At 36.6% G+C, this 17,072-nt stretch overlaps 1 protein-coding gene across 1 annotated transcript; it reads right to left on the reverse strand.

Annotated features, from left to right (window-relative positions):
- Window positions 1-909: 909 nt before the first annotated feature.
- LOC140169294 (uncharacterized) lies at window positions 910-16,221 on the reverse strand. Its single transcript, XM_072192550.1, has 10 exons — window positions 16,148-16,221; window positions 10,773-10,873; window positions 7,463-7,702; window positions 6,446-6,613; window positions 6,101-6,154; window positions 5,704-5,817; window positions 5,151-5,267; window positions 3,316-3,480; window positions 1,747-1,898; window positions 910-1,062 (listed from the first exon to the last, which is right to left on the reverse strand). Exons 2-10 carry the CDS (start codon window positions 10,831-10,833, stop codon window positions 910-912), a joined length of 1,224 nt encoding a protein of 407 aa, XP_072048651.1. The 5' UTR covers window positions 10,834-10,873; window positions 16,148-16,221.
- Between the last annotated feature and the right edge of the window lie 851 nt (window positions 16,222-17,072).

Below are 17,072 nucleotides of genomic sequence, written 5' to 3' on the forward strand. Positions count from 1 at the left end.
GGTTCGTTGTGTGTGTGGCAGGTCACATGGGAACAAGTGAACACGGAACAAGGGCACACGCCACAAGGGAACAGCCTATGGATACGGGGCCTTAGATGCTTACTATTATTTTCATCTCCTTCTATAAATAACAGATGCGTTACCGAGCTAAAGATTGTAAAAACTTTTATCATCAGTTAATAGTTTCAGTTTACCACAAACTTTCAACGTTTACCGTGGTTTCCTTTCAGTCGATATATATACACTCTTAAACATGAACCCTTTGTATTATATTGACTACAGAGGACCCGCGCTCAGCGAATTGCCAAAGGCATTCCGTGGATTATAAATGGACGGTTTCTAGTAACGGTATTCGGTAATATGCGGAAAATCACAACGCAAGCTATCTTTAGAGCCTTGAATGGCTTCTAGCGAGGGAAGAATGACCATCTTTTAGAATCTTGCTCCTAGCAAGTGATTGGATCATGCTTGGATGAATGAAGATAATGGCACTCAAATGGCCCTAAAGTATTTTATACAAACATACATCATGAGAGGCTCTTAAAACTATTGGCTCGAGGTGACATCAATTAGTGCTATTGGTGTCACCAAAGGGCAATACTTTTAACCTGGAGTAAATATATACGGTATATCAATATATCAGTATATAATATCAACGAACAATAATAATACATTAATGAAGAATATGTTATTATTTATACTCCAACACCTAGCATCTAATTAATGAAGGATACATTATTTGCACTCAAATATCTGGTAATCACCCTTTTTTTTTTATCTCCATAGCAGTGACCTTCATTTAGATTAAAATTTGTATTTGCTAAGCTCTTGACTTTCAAGGAAAATAAAATCTACATTCCCAAATAACGCCTTTATTTGTGCTACTATAGCCAGCGCGTTATTATGAAGTTACTTCTTGCATCCCAGTATTTCGAATCGTAATCCAAAATTGTTATGCACACCCTTCCCCTTCAGACAGATGATGCGTACAATACGGGCCTGAACTGGCGCAGGAAAAGTTGATGTCACCTTGGTATTGATGTCAATGTTGCCTGGGAACATCTGCAGCAAAACAACCAATCGGTTTAACATGTTTAACTACTATCAGATTAATTAACATGCTGGTGAGGGTTCCCTTTAATTGTCACCGGATTAATTAGTCTATTCATTAGGGTTCTTCATAATTATCGTCGGATTAAAAGGGCATTTCGTGATCCATAGCATCACCCCTCCACTTTTCTAAGAAAAAAAGATTTTTGTACCACTGGAAATCTCTGGGTACATAATGTTTATGTACAAACAAATTCTTGGCAGATTAATTCGTTTAGCAAAAATATCGTCAATTTGAATTACGTTCTGGTACACCAGAACGGAATTATAACACATTGTCTATGGAGCATTGTAATACACATAATCATGCATAATTCGCAAACGCAAAATCGGAATCGATTTTGGCAATAAGCTGTTTTTGTGGATATCTACTGAAAATGTTATAAAGAGAGGATTCGAGGATCACGAATACTCCTTGAATCAACATATTGATGAGGGTTCCATATAATTATCGTCGGAATAATGAATATGTTGATGAGGTTTTGTTGGGGGCTGGGTGAAATATCAAATATCTAATTTATTAGACACTGAAAGTAGTACGTCTTACTACAATCTTCTGCAAGTTTTATCCACCATTTATTTTAGTTGTGCTATTTATTCCACTGTTAGCCAAATCTTAATTTGCACTATACTTACTATCACGGTTCCATTTTGATGCATAACAAACACCTCGGGGTCATTAGTACTCAAGAAGAAAGTTGACACTTTAAACGACGATACCCAGTTGTTGTAATTCCCACTACCACCATCACCTTGAGTTATTACCCCCAATATATAAGTCATGTAGCCTATATTTAACAAAAAAACGATAATCAAAGTTTATGAATTACGAAAGCTTAATGAATGGGGGCTTTTGTCACAAAGAATTACGGGTGTTTTTCCTGTATTATACTAATTATAAATTGCTTCATGGCAGCATGATATCTATTTAAATCAGCTTAAGGGGGTAAGGGACTCTTAACTTCTAAATTGTTGGTCTAAATTATACTTATTTAGAATGGAAATGACTTGATGAATCCATCTGTGAGGTCTAATTTGGGCAAAAATGCTCAGTTTTGGATTTTTTCGGTCACCGTAAGTCCGTAACAAAAAAAAAATCAAATTATGCGATTTATAAGGTGAGCTTTTCAATCAATCGAATGATAAGGCACTGTTATGGAGCACAACTCCAAAATATCTCAAATGTTGTCACTTGTAGATTATGTACATGATGATTTATTCATTTGTATCCATTTATTTACTTATTATTTACATACATTGTATTTTCTGTACATAGAGAGCACAATAGTTATACATCAGTGCATTCGTTCTTTTTTTAACTACTGATCATAGTGCAGTTATGCTGCCTAGCAAACATGTTTCAACCTTTGCAGGACTTAAACCTGGTTAACAGGAAACTACTCCAGCAAAATCAATCGATAAAGTCTAGTCTATCCTCCACATTGAATGGTGGACTGCATTTATGCCCAAATATGGCACTTGCCAATCAATAATCACCCACTTGAAATCCCCCGACTCGCTGCACTGCCCAAAGTTATGGACAGATATGGGAGCTGTTTTTGCTGTTATCTGTTATTTGGAGGTACGAACATTTGCAGATGCCCCACTTACTCAGTTTTTAGCCTACATGTAATGTATACATTATTCTTGATTGACAGCAAGTACAAAAAAATCCGTCAAGCTTTAATGCCCTTTGGAAGAGAGCGGTCTACAAGTGAGTGATAGTCACTAAAAGTTGCATTCCATTTACACAGGGAATTTTGCAGGCCATGTCGTGCCTTCCTTACTAAAACACCAAAGTGCGAATATTTCCAAATATCTAAATTAGCTAAAAATTTAGGACATGTTACAAAACTATATTTTTTAGAATTTCAGAGAGTACAACAAATATTGGCAGGTTATTTTTCACACAGTGACGTTAACTTGGAAATGCCCTATACCTCTAACATACACTGTTTGTAGAGGTCACACGTCAATGGTGAGAGCACTGTGTATTGTGTAAAGGAAAACGAACAGTAACTGCAGTATGTTTGATGTTCTTGTTTTCAGGGGTTTTTTTTCATTAATTAACCGGTAGCATACAAGTATTACCACATTTTTACCACAATTAAGTTTAGAATAAATACCGCTCTCACACCTTTTTAGCATGTTTAGTTTAAAACCGTTAAAAATTCTACAGCAGCGGTTGCTACTGATGAGATTTACCTATGTTAGCTTGAATCCACTGATCTGTAGAATCACTTGCTAACCAGGTACCTTTACCATTCAGCCTTGCCTCCTCGGCTGGGGTAGAAGTTGAGTGCTCCGATGACGCTGTAATGTCGGCATCACTTATCTCACCACTTTCCATGCCCAGATAGCCGTAGCAAACTAGAATTAAAAACAAGAAATATCTTTAAAAAATACAGCGAGGGTAGTGCGGAGATTATACCAACGGTCATCAAAGGTCATTAAAGGTGATTAGCTTTAACATTAGTCATTACTATAAACCTGACTCATTTAAGGGGTGGGGTATGAAGGTTTGGACAGTATTTATTGTGGGACATTGGAGCACATAAGACGTATCGAATTGCATTCTGAATACGAAGAATGTCCTTCTGATATCAAATAATTTTGATTTTTTGAAATTCGCAATTTATCCCACCTTACAAATGATTAAAAACTTTATAAATCTGATGATTTATACTTAAAGTGTATGTAGTTGGGATGAAAAGCCGACGATCAATTGAAAGGTTTGACCTTTCGTATTGAAGATGTGATTTTTAGGTCTTTTGGGGAAAAAAGTCCATATCTTCAATATGACAGGTCAAAAGGTTCAATTGATCGTCGGCTCTTCCTCCCAGCTACATACACTTTAAGAATATATCATTAGATTTATAAAATTTACTTCGAGGACTATTATATATCAAAAATGTGAAAAATATCAAATTTTAATAATTTGACATAAAATTTGTATTTTATCGTGAATTTCAAAAAATTAAAATTATCAGAAAGACATTCTTCGTATTCAGAATGCAATTCGATATGTCTGATGTGCTCTCATGTCCCACAAAAAAAATACTGTCGAAACGCTCAAAACGCTCATTCCAGATCCCTTAATCTTGATCTTTCACAGACAATTGTTCATACCCTGCAGGCATTTGGAATACCGTACCAGTACATGTATCTTCAAACCACGATTTGCCAACCCGTGAGCGTCACCTAATTAGATAACCGCTGTTAATAATCTTGACAAAAATGAATGATTAATTTAATCATACATCATATATAGCAAAACGACCATTTTAAACAGTTTTTATTTCTTTTGACTTATGTTTATGACGATGCAAAGCATTCTTTTCCCATAGTACCAATCCAAAGCATATTAGGAAGTATCACGAAACTCCGTGAATAACATGTTCAGAAGAATCAAAATTCACGAATTTCAGTGGTTTCAGTGTCACTTAAGACGGTAAAATTTCAAGTAGAAAATAAGCTTGGAATTTAATTTCTTTCTTTTTACCTCTCAAAAATGTGTGCACCGACATATTTTGGAGTAGCTGGCCCTAGTGGCGTAACCAAGAACGAGTGTTTAGAAACCCTTCCAAAGGCATAGTAAGGAAGAGAACAGAAAAGGAGACGGGTGAAGAGTGAATGGGAAAGGGAAGACATGAAAGAGAAGAGGCGATTGAGAAGAGAGGGAAGAGGGTAATGAATTGTACAATTAATCATCAAGTAGCGATCGCACTTTGGCGTTTTTAATAGTTCCTAATTAATATCGTACAAATAATAGAACCAATGATGAAAAGAACAAACAAATCCCGTCACAAGTCCGTTTCCGCCAAGACAAGTCATCCATGTTAGACTATCAGTATCGAACTGAACACCTATCATGCCTATATTTTGTACTCTTCCCCAGCTGACTCATTAGTTCACTCGATAGAGCATTTACCGATAAACCAAAGGTTTTAATCATAAATTGTCACTGGAATGTTTTTCACTAACTATTAGTCATGTTGTGTGTAATCCAATTATATTATAATTATTTTCAAAATATTTACCGGTACAGCTTAATCCATCTCCACTGAATCCTGCATTACAGGTACAATTGAAACTACCAGGGTTGTTGCTACAAGCTGCGTTATTGTGACATGGACTAGTCAGGCACTCATCAACGTCTAGATAGAGGAATAAGAACCAATATTAGCCATCTTTTGTATGAAGTAAAGACCACTCTGATGCAATGTTCTTGATCCCAATTTTTTAGTCGTGCTTGCTTAACACTGATACATTTTCGACCTATTAACTGATTACTCTTCTCTAAACACTGCGATTTGGAAGTAAATTTTAAATGAAGAACCTCTTTCTATGCTTCTTGGATAAGAAGATGTCAGACGAACAGGATCGAACTAAATACTATTATATTTAATATCTTATGTTCTTCCCCAGCTGACTCATTAGCTCACTCGATAGAACATCGGACAGGTAAATCAAGGTCCCAGGTTTGAATCCTGAATGGTCAGTGGAATGTTTTTCACTGGCTGCCATTCGTGTTGTGTGGTGAGAAGTTCAATCCAATTATATCATATAATCATTATTTTAAGATAAATTTACCTGTACAGCTTAATCCATCCCCACTGAATCCTGCATTACAGGTACAATCGTAACTGCCTGGGTTGTTGCTGCAAACTGCGTTAGCGTCGCAGGGACTCGTCAGACACTCATCATCTAGTAAGAGGAGAAGAGCCAATATTAACCAATTTGTCTGAGTTAAAGATTTATCTCCTAAAGTAGCATGTGATGAACATTTTACTGACTATGTTGCATTTTGAAATGTCGACTAAATTTGTAAGTATCCGTTTGAAGGTATGTATATTTTGAATAAAGGTAACCCACGTCTCCGTTTAGTTTAAATTTGCCTGCCTGTGTTTTGTTTTGTTTTGTTTTGTTTGTTTGTTTTTGTTTTTTTGCCTGTTTGTTCGTTTTTCTGTTTGTGTGTTTTCAACCTTACCATCCACGCTGACGTTAAAACGACAGACCTTATTGATCCCTCGTCTGTCACGAGCTTTAGGGACGCACCATTAGATTCTCAGGGTGGGGGTAGGAAGTTTTCAAAAAAAAAACTTCACCCACTACATGAGCAAAAAAAAAAACTTTCCCCACCAACACTAAAAAAAAAAAAAAAAAACCTTCCCCACCTAACTGTGTATAATGCATGAAATTTAAAAAAAAAAAACTTGCCGCCTTTGGCGGCGAAAAAAAAAAAAGCCGCCTTCGGCGGCGAAAAAAAATTTCTTCCCCCGACCCTAACTTCCCCCCCCCCCCCCCCCTGAGTATCAAATGGTGCGTCCCTTACACACAACTGTCGTTACACCTGTAGTAAACTTGGATCCAGAAGTTGGGACACATGTTGTTTTATAAACGTAATCAGTGTAATCCCTAGGCACTGGATCCAGCCACTCAACCATGGAAGTTGATATACTTGGATCTTTTTCAACCTCTTTGCTTGCAGGGCATGTTAAATCTGTCAGTATTAATAGAAAAGGGTTAAACGATTCGGTTTATTTATTTTGTATGATGTTGGCACAAAATGTTTGCTCTAATGTCTGAAGTAAATATCTAAGTGAAATATGTAGCAATTTCACCCTGGAATATCACTTTCGCACAACAGAGCTATACCCACCGGCGTCCGACAACTTCTGAAATACATTCCAAATGGCGTATTGCACATATTCAATAATTGAATACCCCTAAATGGAATAATACCTAGACGTTACCCTAAATGGCGAAAAACTAATAGCAGGTTTTTTATTCTCAAATTTCAATATCTCCTGCAGAAGATAAAGAGAGAGCATGGGAAGACAAATGGCACAACCTTGCTTACATAATACATTAAAATTAATCACGACGATTCATTTTCTACATCCAATTCTAATGATGTAAAGTATTACAGACCCCTAAACGGCACTACCTTCTTGGAAAGTACCCCTTTTTAAAAAGATGTCGACGATGCCGTGTGGTGTGAAAAATAATAGACCCCTTTTGACGTTTTTCTTGGACACAGGTGTGCAGCAATACATGTATCGAGTGACCTCCCGGAAATTTCACGAGGAAGCATCAATGCTAATAATGTAGCCCACGTCATGCAACACTGAAAACATAAGCAGCAGTCACGCTAGTACATTTTATCTGCTTCTTGTACGAGTAATAAAAGTAGCCACAAGCCGTTGAAGTAAAACGAAAGAGAAGAAGAGCAAGAAAAAAGGGAAAAGAATGAGAAAGAAAAAACTATAAATTTTAATATGGTAATATCATGATATTAATTATCAGTATTATTATTATAAAACAAAATCAAGGAAATTCTGATTCTTACCCATACAATCCAAATTATAATGTTTCATGATCTTGCTGACATCACTGGTAGCAAAGGGTTTGTCGACATAAACTGGTTTAAATGTTCGCCTGGGTGTGTCTACATTCGCTCCTCCATATATGACACTGGTGCACCGACATGGATCGGCATACGGCAGAACCCAAGTCCACGTATGGTTATAATGCTCTTGTCCAACATGACACTTACGTGCCTCAATAAGAGTGATGGGCCCTATCATAACTGAAAATAGTGTAAATATATAAATACCGAAATTTATTTATAAGGGGGACATATCGAGGCTTCCGAACCAAGCCTTAAGGCTACATGCTCTGTTTGGTTGAATTTTTTGGTGGGAAATAATCCCGCTAAAACATTTAAGTAATCTTTTCCCACAAATAAATATCATAGTCAGGAAATTAATGATGCATCTGCTTTGACGGCATAACCATATCACATAGCTGGTTCTGAGTGCGGTTTTAGAAGCCACATCCATGATGTTACGTCTCTTTCCACTTGGTACTCCAAGAACAGCGATGCATTTTGTCAGCGATAAGTAGTGAGTACACCATCTCCTATTTTCGCAGTCGGCTACAAGATCTTGGTATTTGCCTTTCTTTCTTGGCATTTGACAGGGTTTCTTCCATTGGGACTGTAAGCTCAATGATAATAACTGTTTTGGTCCTTTCAGAATAGATTGCAATATCAGGACGTTGTGCAGTCTCCGTGATTATGGGAAGAAATACTACTTGATTATATGTTCCTCATCCATCAGGAATTCCCAGTCATTGGCCTTCTGTAAGAGGTTTGTTGGATCTCTTTTTGGAAGAGGCAGTGCTGGATTCCGGTAGGTTACACCATCTGCAGTGCGGAATTTGATAGTAGTCATAATAGTTGGTATCTTCTGGAGGGATGTACGACTTCTGATTTGCCTCTTCAATGAAGGGTATTACCGTATGCCATTTGCTACAGCCTTCAGTGTCTGATCATGTCTCCAGTTGTATCTACCACTCTGTAGAGCATAGTTGCATCCATTTAAGATATGGAATAGAGTACAGTTATTATGATGACATGAATGGCGGGATCCAAGGTTGGTCTTTCCCCAGAGTCTCAAATTAGCTGGTGAGGAAAGTTGGTCGTGGATGGCATTGACATGGAAAGATAGGAGCTCTGATGTCCATACATACAGGAGCTTCTTCCAGGATGCATCTACTTGCATGGCAGAGTCCCATCTGAGCCATTTTCCTTGTTTGGCACAGCCATAGAGGTACACAAGCATGTCATCTTCATCTTTTGCCAGACTTGTGAGGCATTTCCTTTGTTCTTGGGGTTTCATGTCTCTAATGACAGTTTCTGGTTCTTTTTGAAACCAAAGCCTGCTCTGTCTGTTTGTCCTCTGCACATCTCATTCAGTATCAGATGTCGCTCTCTTTGTTCAAGTTCTCTGACTCCATTCCACATTGATTGCTTTTCTTTTCTTTGTAGGCAGTCTTTGTAGAGAGTCTGTGTTTTTCCATCTATAGAATACTTGTTGAGATGGTGCTTGGTGACTTGCATGCATTTTACATAAGTGGTGAGTCTTTTAAGGTGAAGCCCATACTTCTTCCTGCTTCTATATAGAGAACTGTTGGTGGTACATCTGTTTATTCCTGCCCATCTTTTCAAGTATTTGGTGCAGGTTGCTTCCAAGCCCTCGATGTATGTAATTGGGAAGTTGTAGATGGTAAACTCCCATGTCATTTTGGGTACGATTGCATTATTACATATCCACATCTTCATGATTCCATTGAGTAGGCTTTTGTCTGTCTTTTTCAGCTTGTCTGTTAGTTTCTGCTTTACAGACTCTCTGATTTCCTTATCTTTCTTATCTTAATTGTCGTCTGCAATCGCTATCGCCGTGCGGAATTGCAAAATTCTGCGATTGTCCATCGCTTACTGAAAGCGTTTCATCGTAATCGCTCGGCGATCGAGTATAAATTCAGTTTAAGAGTCATACCAGTTCAATTCATCAAAATTAATTTGTATTAAGGTGGTACTAACACCCCTTGATACATTTGTGACTATTTTTGCATTTGTCTCAAAAACTAATAAAACACTGGTAACAAAAGTTATGTATATTATAGGGGCAAGGAATCCAGTTACTACACTGGAATTTCAGTGACTCAAGATAAGTAGTTATTGATTTATTGATCAAATATTGGTTTCCTTCATTTTTGACTGTAACTCCACAACTATTGTCTGTGCGAAAAAAAAAATTCAGTGCAGTAGTTGTAGTCCTTGCCCCTATAATATACACATCTTACTTGTCACCAATGCACTATAATTTGTGAGAAAAATGCAAAAATAGGCACAAAATTGGCCAGGGGTGTAGTACCACCTTAAATGAAAAACAAACAGACAAATAGACTTACTATGACTGTATTCCTACCAAATATGCTTTTCAATACACTAGAAACGTGCTGATATGTATATCTTTGAAAATCGCGAGACATTAAACACGGGCACCGTGGAACAGTGGCATCATCGCCTGTCACTCGTTAGCATTCATTGTGCCTAAGTTGGCAGTGGTTCGAACCCTGGTGTGATTTTTAGTATTTTTTATTCTTTTTACTAATGCGCTGTGCCTTTTTACAAACACGCCCCTAAATGAAATTGATGGCCAAATACCCTTAACTCTCTATGACCAGCTCTCACAAAATGAGCATAAAGTTGGCTCCTTGCTTTGGTCTTCAAAAATAAATATTTCCTCCACAATGTCTTTGTTTTCTATTGAATTTTGTCATGATTACTGTATTTTGTCATTACTATTTTGTCATGATGGACTGTATCTTCTATAGTGCCTTTAATGCTGGGAGCATTTGATTTAACCCTGTCAACCCTCGATATCCTTAATTTATCACTTTTTTCATTCAACAGGTAAACTCTCGGTAAATGAAGTTGCATCGTGTCGAATGAAGTATCAGAAATACGCGAAACAAAATTCTATTTACTGATTACTTTATTGGATAATTTAGATTTAACGTCTTTAAAATGTTGGTTTTGTTTTAAGTGTACGGATACTTTTTGCGCGCAGAATATTCTACATTATACCATTATTAATTTGTAATGATCAAAAACCAATTTGAAACGTTAATCGTTATTACCATTGCTCTTAATAGTTTCTATTCATCGCTAAGCATTACGGTCGCTTAGATACCATACTAGACGCATTTTACACATACATATATAATGGTAATGAATCCAGGCACCATGGTCATGGTATAATGATGACATTAATTATGCTTTTAAGATGTTGCAAGTATCACAAACTTACCTTGCAAGATGCAAAGTTGTATCATAATCTGCAGTACGTATTCAATTCCTAACCGATACATATTGTACCGGCTAGAAATGTGGGTAACACACTTATAGTCGCTATAAAAAAATGAGAACAACGAAAAAATCATAAGCACGTATCTATATATTGTGCAAGCAGTGTAATCAGGGAGAAAATTCCACCACCCTACTGCTCTTTCCGGGCTCGCCAGATCCATATATCGAGATACCGGGTATAAATCGATTAGAATACTTATAACCCTGTGAATCGTCTCAGTAAATACTTGATTCTGGGTTAAAATAATACATGCAATTGCAAATTGCCTCGGTATACACAACATTTTACCTTGATTTTGAGCTAAACTTAGTGTGTAATCGAACATTCGGCGCGCAATAACAATTATTCCGAAAAAAAATTGATCATTATTCTTTTCTTTCCCATCCCTCAACCACCCCTCCCCCGCTACAGGGTTTTAACACAGATCTACTGCATAATGGAGTGGATGTTTCTTGAGTGGTCAGCTCCTTGACAATCAAAATCAGTATAAAGTAAAGGGCACATTTCAAAAAAATATCATTAATAGTAATCTGTCAAGTAATTTTAATATCATTACATTCGCATTTTTTTTTGTATTTTGACACATTATGAATCTTAATTGCCAGGACCTGATTTAATGAGGGTTTATACATGCTGATTTGTAACAAGTTATCTTTACCAATATACATGTATAAAAGAAAAATAGTATGCTAAATTATTTTAAGGCAAGTCGGGCGGTGGCTGAGATAGCGGTGTATGTGCTCAAATATTGAGAAAAATAAAACCCTCACTCATAGCGCAAGTTATGGGTTCAAAACGTGAGATCCCAAGGCTCACTTAATGGGTTTATACATGATTTTCACTCATTTTGATCTATTATTATTTGGCGTGACTCAATAACTGCAATATAAATGGAAATATAAATGTGACCATGGCTTCCTTGACTCATTTCCTCTAAGATCAATGTATTACTCTGCAGAAATAAACTACATTATTTAAACCAATAACCAAAACTTCGAAAATATGACTTGAAGGCTCCGACTCGCCTTAATATTAAAATGAAACCGAACTGTTTTGTTATTTCATGTCCCTTTTTCTTCTATTTTCATGCAAAACGCAGAAAGCATTTACAGCAACTGTTTTCTGGTGCGTACTATTTAATAAGATTTGCGAGGACTTGGAATCTATGCTCTTAATGCACTTAAACGTTGCAAGCGTTTAATAATTCATTCCGTCATATTCTCAATTAAAAGCAAGTATAATGAAACCATACACATACATCAAATAATCCAATGTTTTCAAAATAATAAATAAGCTGGATATTTGATGCTCGATATTTTTTTGGAAAATGCATATTAATCAGTACAAAAGTATATTAGCTCTGAATATGCATGGTGTCCCAAAGGTCTCGATACCATTTCAAACGTACATAACTCCAGTAAACATCAACCGACTATAAACATGAAGGTATCTTTGTACAGAGAAAACCCGTGCAATTATTTTGACATCAAATTTGACATGATAGATCCTCAGATATAATAAATCTACGGTGAAAAAGTAGGGTATATTACACACAAAACTATACAATAAGTTTACCCCACATCTCCGGATACAAAGTATCCACTACCTCCTCTCAACATCTATTCGACCAAATTCCCTCATTCAATTCAATTGTTATATTCAAAAGTTCTCATTAAAGCCATATTATAGCATTTGTTGAGGAGAACGCCCTCAAAAAATTTTTTGATTCAGGTTTTTACACGATTGTAATGTACTTTAGTAAACAAAGATTCTCTGCAAAAATCAAGACTTTAGGTGCTGTAGTTTTGTCAAAATCCGAGATTTTGAATAAACCGCCGGAATCAGCGTTTTATTATTACGATAGAAATATTAGTCGAACGCGTATGCGATGTCAACACACCCCTACGTACATGGCGTGCGGGACACACACACACACGCCAGAGGGTCGTACCATATTACAACCGCCGGCGTGACATGCATTGGCGCTAGTTGTAAATTCCGATTTTCTTTGCTTTACCTCACTTGTTCGGCTCAAAATTAAAAGGGGACATATCGGACAGTAAATGCTAATATTTTATTGAAAATTAATACTAATATATTTTTAAAGAAATGTTATAATATGGCTTTAATAGACTATCAAGATGATAATAATATACAACAACGAGAAATGTGTACTTATGCTTTATAACACGGTATTTCATGCACAGCAAACGTCAGGTGACTGAGGTGACTTATGCTTTGATGTTATTCTGATTTCAAGCCAGTAAAAGCTATCTTCTGAAGTTGAGCAATATAATATTATTATTCCATCCATCAAGTATATTACCCTTTTCGAAGCATACTGTAGCACACACAATAGCAGGGCAGTCTTCAATATGGGTAAAACCCGCCAAATTCAAAAACCTTTACCAATTTCGTGTAGTGCCATCCTATTGTGATCGTCATATCTTGAAAAAGCTAATTGTCTGTCAATCACTCCTCCAAGGACTATCAGGATATAACCACAGAGCATACCTTGAGAGGACACTTGGCTCATTTGCATGGCAGTCGGACTCTCCATTGTATTTGTTCATTTGTGTATGGAGAGCAATGGCGACCCTTCATTGTATTTGTTCATTTGTGTATGGAGAGCCATTCTTGGAGCCCATGGGACTCAGGCTAGGTCCTCAGGTAGAGTCAGACGCTGCATGTACTAGAAACGCCTATTCTTAATTCCGCGTTTATTCAATGTTAGCCTAAATTTGTATTGCCCGGCGGCCCCGCGCAATAGAAAAACCTGAATTTGTTACATAAAAAGAAATGAAAATTAAAAAAAGTCGGGTTCCACCTGAGTACAAATTAAATGGGTGTAGAAATTGTTCTCAAAATATTAATTAATTTAGACAAACATACGGGATATAATGAACCTTTGACATGACGCCATGATGACATGATTTTATTAGTCGTTTTATATATCACCTATACCGTGTGTTTGTAATTTTATATAAGAACTAATATTTTGCATCATAAATGCGCAGTCCATATGCACAAACGAATATTAATCTTCAAGATATTAAGCTTTAGAAGACTTCAAAATAACATGTCACTAAGCAGGTCATAGGTGCTGGCCTTGTCCTATTGTACTTGTTCATTTGTGTATGGAGAGCTCACTGACCTGAATAGAGGAGTCAATGGGAGAGCTTCTTTATAAGGCACAACTCCATCGATTTCAGGGCGTAGTTCATTGAACTCAACGGGCTGTTATTTGAAGTGCTTTTATGTTATTGCAAAACGGATCGTGGCGAAAGCTAATAAATAATTCATACCAGGGTTTAATTGATCCTGGGATGCAGACATTTCATTATTCGCAAACCACCGGGATTCGATATAGGTTTGCGTTGTAAATAAATATGTGAATAAGAGTCGTATTATGGTAAATTAAGATGGGTTCTTTGTTTATTTATTTATGTTTATGTGTATATTTGTTGTTTTGATTAAATTATAATTATTTGTTAATTAAAAGGTGGTACATCGTTATCAGGCCTCGGCTTTGTGATGTACCTACCTTCATCAAATCTTGTTAATACACAATAATTGTATATGATAATGCTATAATGTTTGTAATGAGATTGATGAAAATAAAGATTGATTGATTTGATTGAGAGTGTCATCCCCCTGATATAACTCTCAAGTCTCAAGTCGCATTACATGAGGAAAGACGGGGAAGTCAATATTGAACATAAGTGTCGTTCTTCTTATTGTAACTGCAAGCCCAAGGAGAACAATCAATTGTTTTCCATTAAAGGGGCATTTCGTGATCCACAGCCTCGTCCCCCCACTTTTCTCAAAAAAAGTTGAGATTTTTATATCACTGGAAACCTCTGGCTACATAATGTTTATGTACAAAATATTTCTTGCATATTAATTCGTTTAGCAAAGATATCGTGAAATTTGAATTTCGTTTTTTTTTTTAATGTCGGGCATATCTAGGCATTAACAGCTGAAATCTAGGAGATAACGCTGATGAAACTTCGGCCAGATACAAGTGACTTGGTGAACGAAGGGGGTCGCCGTAGATAGCTGGTCGGGGTATTTTTACAGGACAGTCAAGTGTAGCCGACAATCGGGCGTTACCCTGATCGGAACCGCCTGAAACGAGGTCTTTATCATGGATCATCTGCCCCGCCATTACCAGATGAACCACGGGGAGAGCGGAGATTTTTTTTGGTCCTGCGGGGAATTGAACCCGGGACCTCTCGCACCAAAGGCAAAGACCTTAACCAGTGTGCCACGCTGCTTCCCTTAATAGAGGATGCTCAGGATCACGAAATACTCCTTTAAAAGTGTTCCAAAGTCTAGGCATACATGCTAAATATTAAAAGTCAAATTTGGTGCTTCATCATCAGTACGACCGACCGGACCAGGGGTGAAATTACCATTTGCATATATACCCCTTGTTAGATTTGATATTTCAATCTATCATCATCATCTATATCACAACAGAATAAGATAATGGTATTCGTCGAAATTTCACAGGTAAAGAAGGTGAAGAGAGAAGTTTAAAATTCAATTTGACAATTCTCAATGAAAAACACACATTTTTCTTATACTAGTATTGATATGTTGCTTTAATTTTTCCTCGGCAATCCTTGTAAAAGATGTAACGGTTCAAAGTGGTATCAAGACTTTTGGGACACCCTGTATTTCATCGGATACTGCACTCTCGCTTACCAAAGTGGTTACCAGATTTCTAGGACCCGTTTTTTACTCTTTTGAATTTTGACCAACTTTGACAATTTTCACCAAAAAAGATATTTTCATGTAGTTTTTAAAAATTGAATTTTTTTTTACTGTGACCGAAAAAAATTGGGCCAAAAACTCGTTTTGTGGATTTTATAAAACTGAGCATTTGTATACTTTTATATACTTTAGACCAATAATTTAGAAGTTATGAGACCACAAAATTTCCATAATTCCAGGGTTAAGTCCACCCTTAAAACCGGGCATTCTTAGCTTGGGTAGCACGTCATTATGAACACACCCTGTCGAACCAAAAATTAAGACAATAATTTTGCATTCTTATGTTTAAAAAAAAATCAAAGCACTGAACAAAAGAAGCACAAAAATGCCAACAAGAATAAGAAAATAAATCATGAATAAATAATGAATTATTTACAGGTGGAGTTATTTGAAATGTTAATTATGTGACGATGTTAAATTCAAATTGGTCTCTACATAGTTGTTGATATAGTTTTAAGTGTAGCAAAATGCATAGAATATCTCCGATAATCCCTATCAGTATTATAATTTTATTACTATAATATTGGTCTACTTACCAAATAATCGTTTATTATTAGCCTACATCTTCACCACGAGATACTGAATAAGGCACAACCGGCAATAATCATGATAATGACGAAGAAAATGCTTAGTGATCGACGCTTACTAAAGCAGATCACTAATGACGCACAATCGATGTTGCCAATGCCGCTGTTTAACCACAACGATTACTCATCAGAGAATGAATTTGGAGAAAACCTTCTGATAATTACAAACACTCGCAGCAAGACCCTCCCTCTAAGCTTTTAATCCGATAAGCTGATCATCTATTTGTTTTCATGAATTGGAAGACATTCTTTGATGTATTTACTGAGCTCAACCATCTGAAATTATTGGAGCGTGAGCCACCCAGGCTGGTGGCTCAGCATAGTATTTTATTAACAGAAGGTTTTCTCCAAATTCATTTCCTAATGCCATGCGTTGGGAAAATGGTACTCCGCAGGCACCAATAATTGACGTATATATAAACATATTGAGCGTATTGTCATCATCAAAAGTCGGCATAATTGGTAAAAATTTAGCAACAATGTGCGCAGCCGTATTATATATACTTGTCTTTTACGCATGGATATTGATGATACAGGTTTAACTCGAATTATGTGCGGCGGCCACTCTAAAGACAGATACAAACTTACCACTAACGAGTACTATGTAATTTCTTAACCCCGGTAAATAAAACAGAAGAAGAAGCGGAAACCGAAACTTAAGCTAAATCTCACTGACAAATTATCTTAATATCTCGAATAATTATACTGATGAAAGATTTAAACACCTGTTGCACATCCCAGATAAATGGAATGATTATGTTGGTGAATGAGCGGATGATGCGTTTCAAACAGTAACTAGACTCAGATGTAGTCTAACCCACGAACATAGCCGTGTTGTGACCCCTAATGACCTTTGACCCCAAAATATATGAAA

The sequence above is a fragment of the Amphiura filiformis genome, chromosome 14, assembly GCF_039555335.1.
Source record: "Amphiura filiformis chromosome 14, Afil_fr2py, whole genome shotgun sequence".
In the NCBI taxonomy this organism is placed as follows: Eukaryota; Metazoa; Echinodermata; class Ophiuroidea; order Amphilepidida; family Amphiuridae; genus Amphiura; species Amphiura filiformis.

Bases quoted from the DNA above. Each gene is read 5' to 3' on its own strand.
- LOC140169294 (XM_072192550.1), bottom strand. From the start codon at position 10,833: ATGTATCGGTTAGGAATTGAATACGTACTGCAGATTATGATACAACTT. The intron at 3,481-5,150 runs GTAAATATTTTG...TTTTAATTCTAG, and splicing joins AGATGGATTAAGCTGTACCG to TTTGCTACGGCTATCTGGGC. The intron at 1,063-1,746 runs GTAAGTATAGTG...GTTTTGCTGCAG, and splicing joins ATCAAAATGGAACCGTGATA to ATGTTCCCAGGCAACATTGA.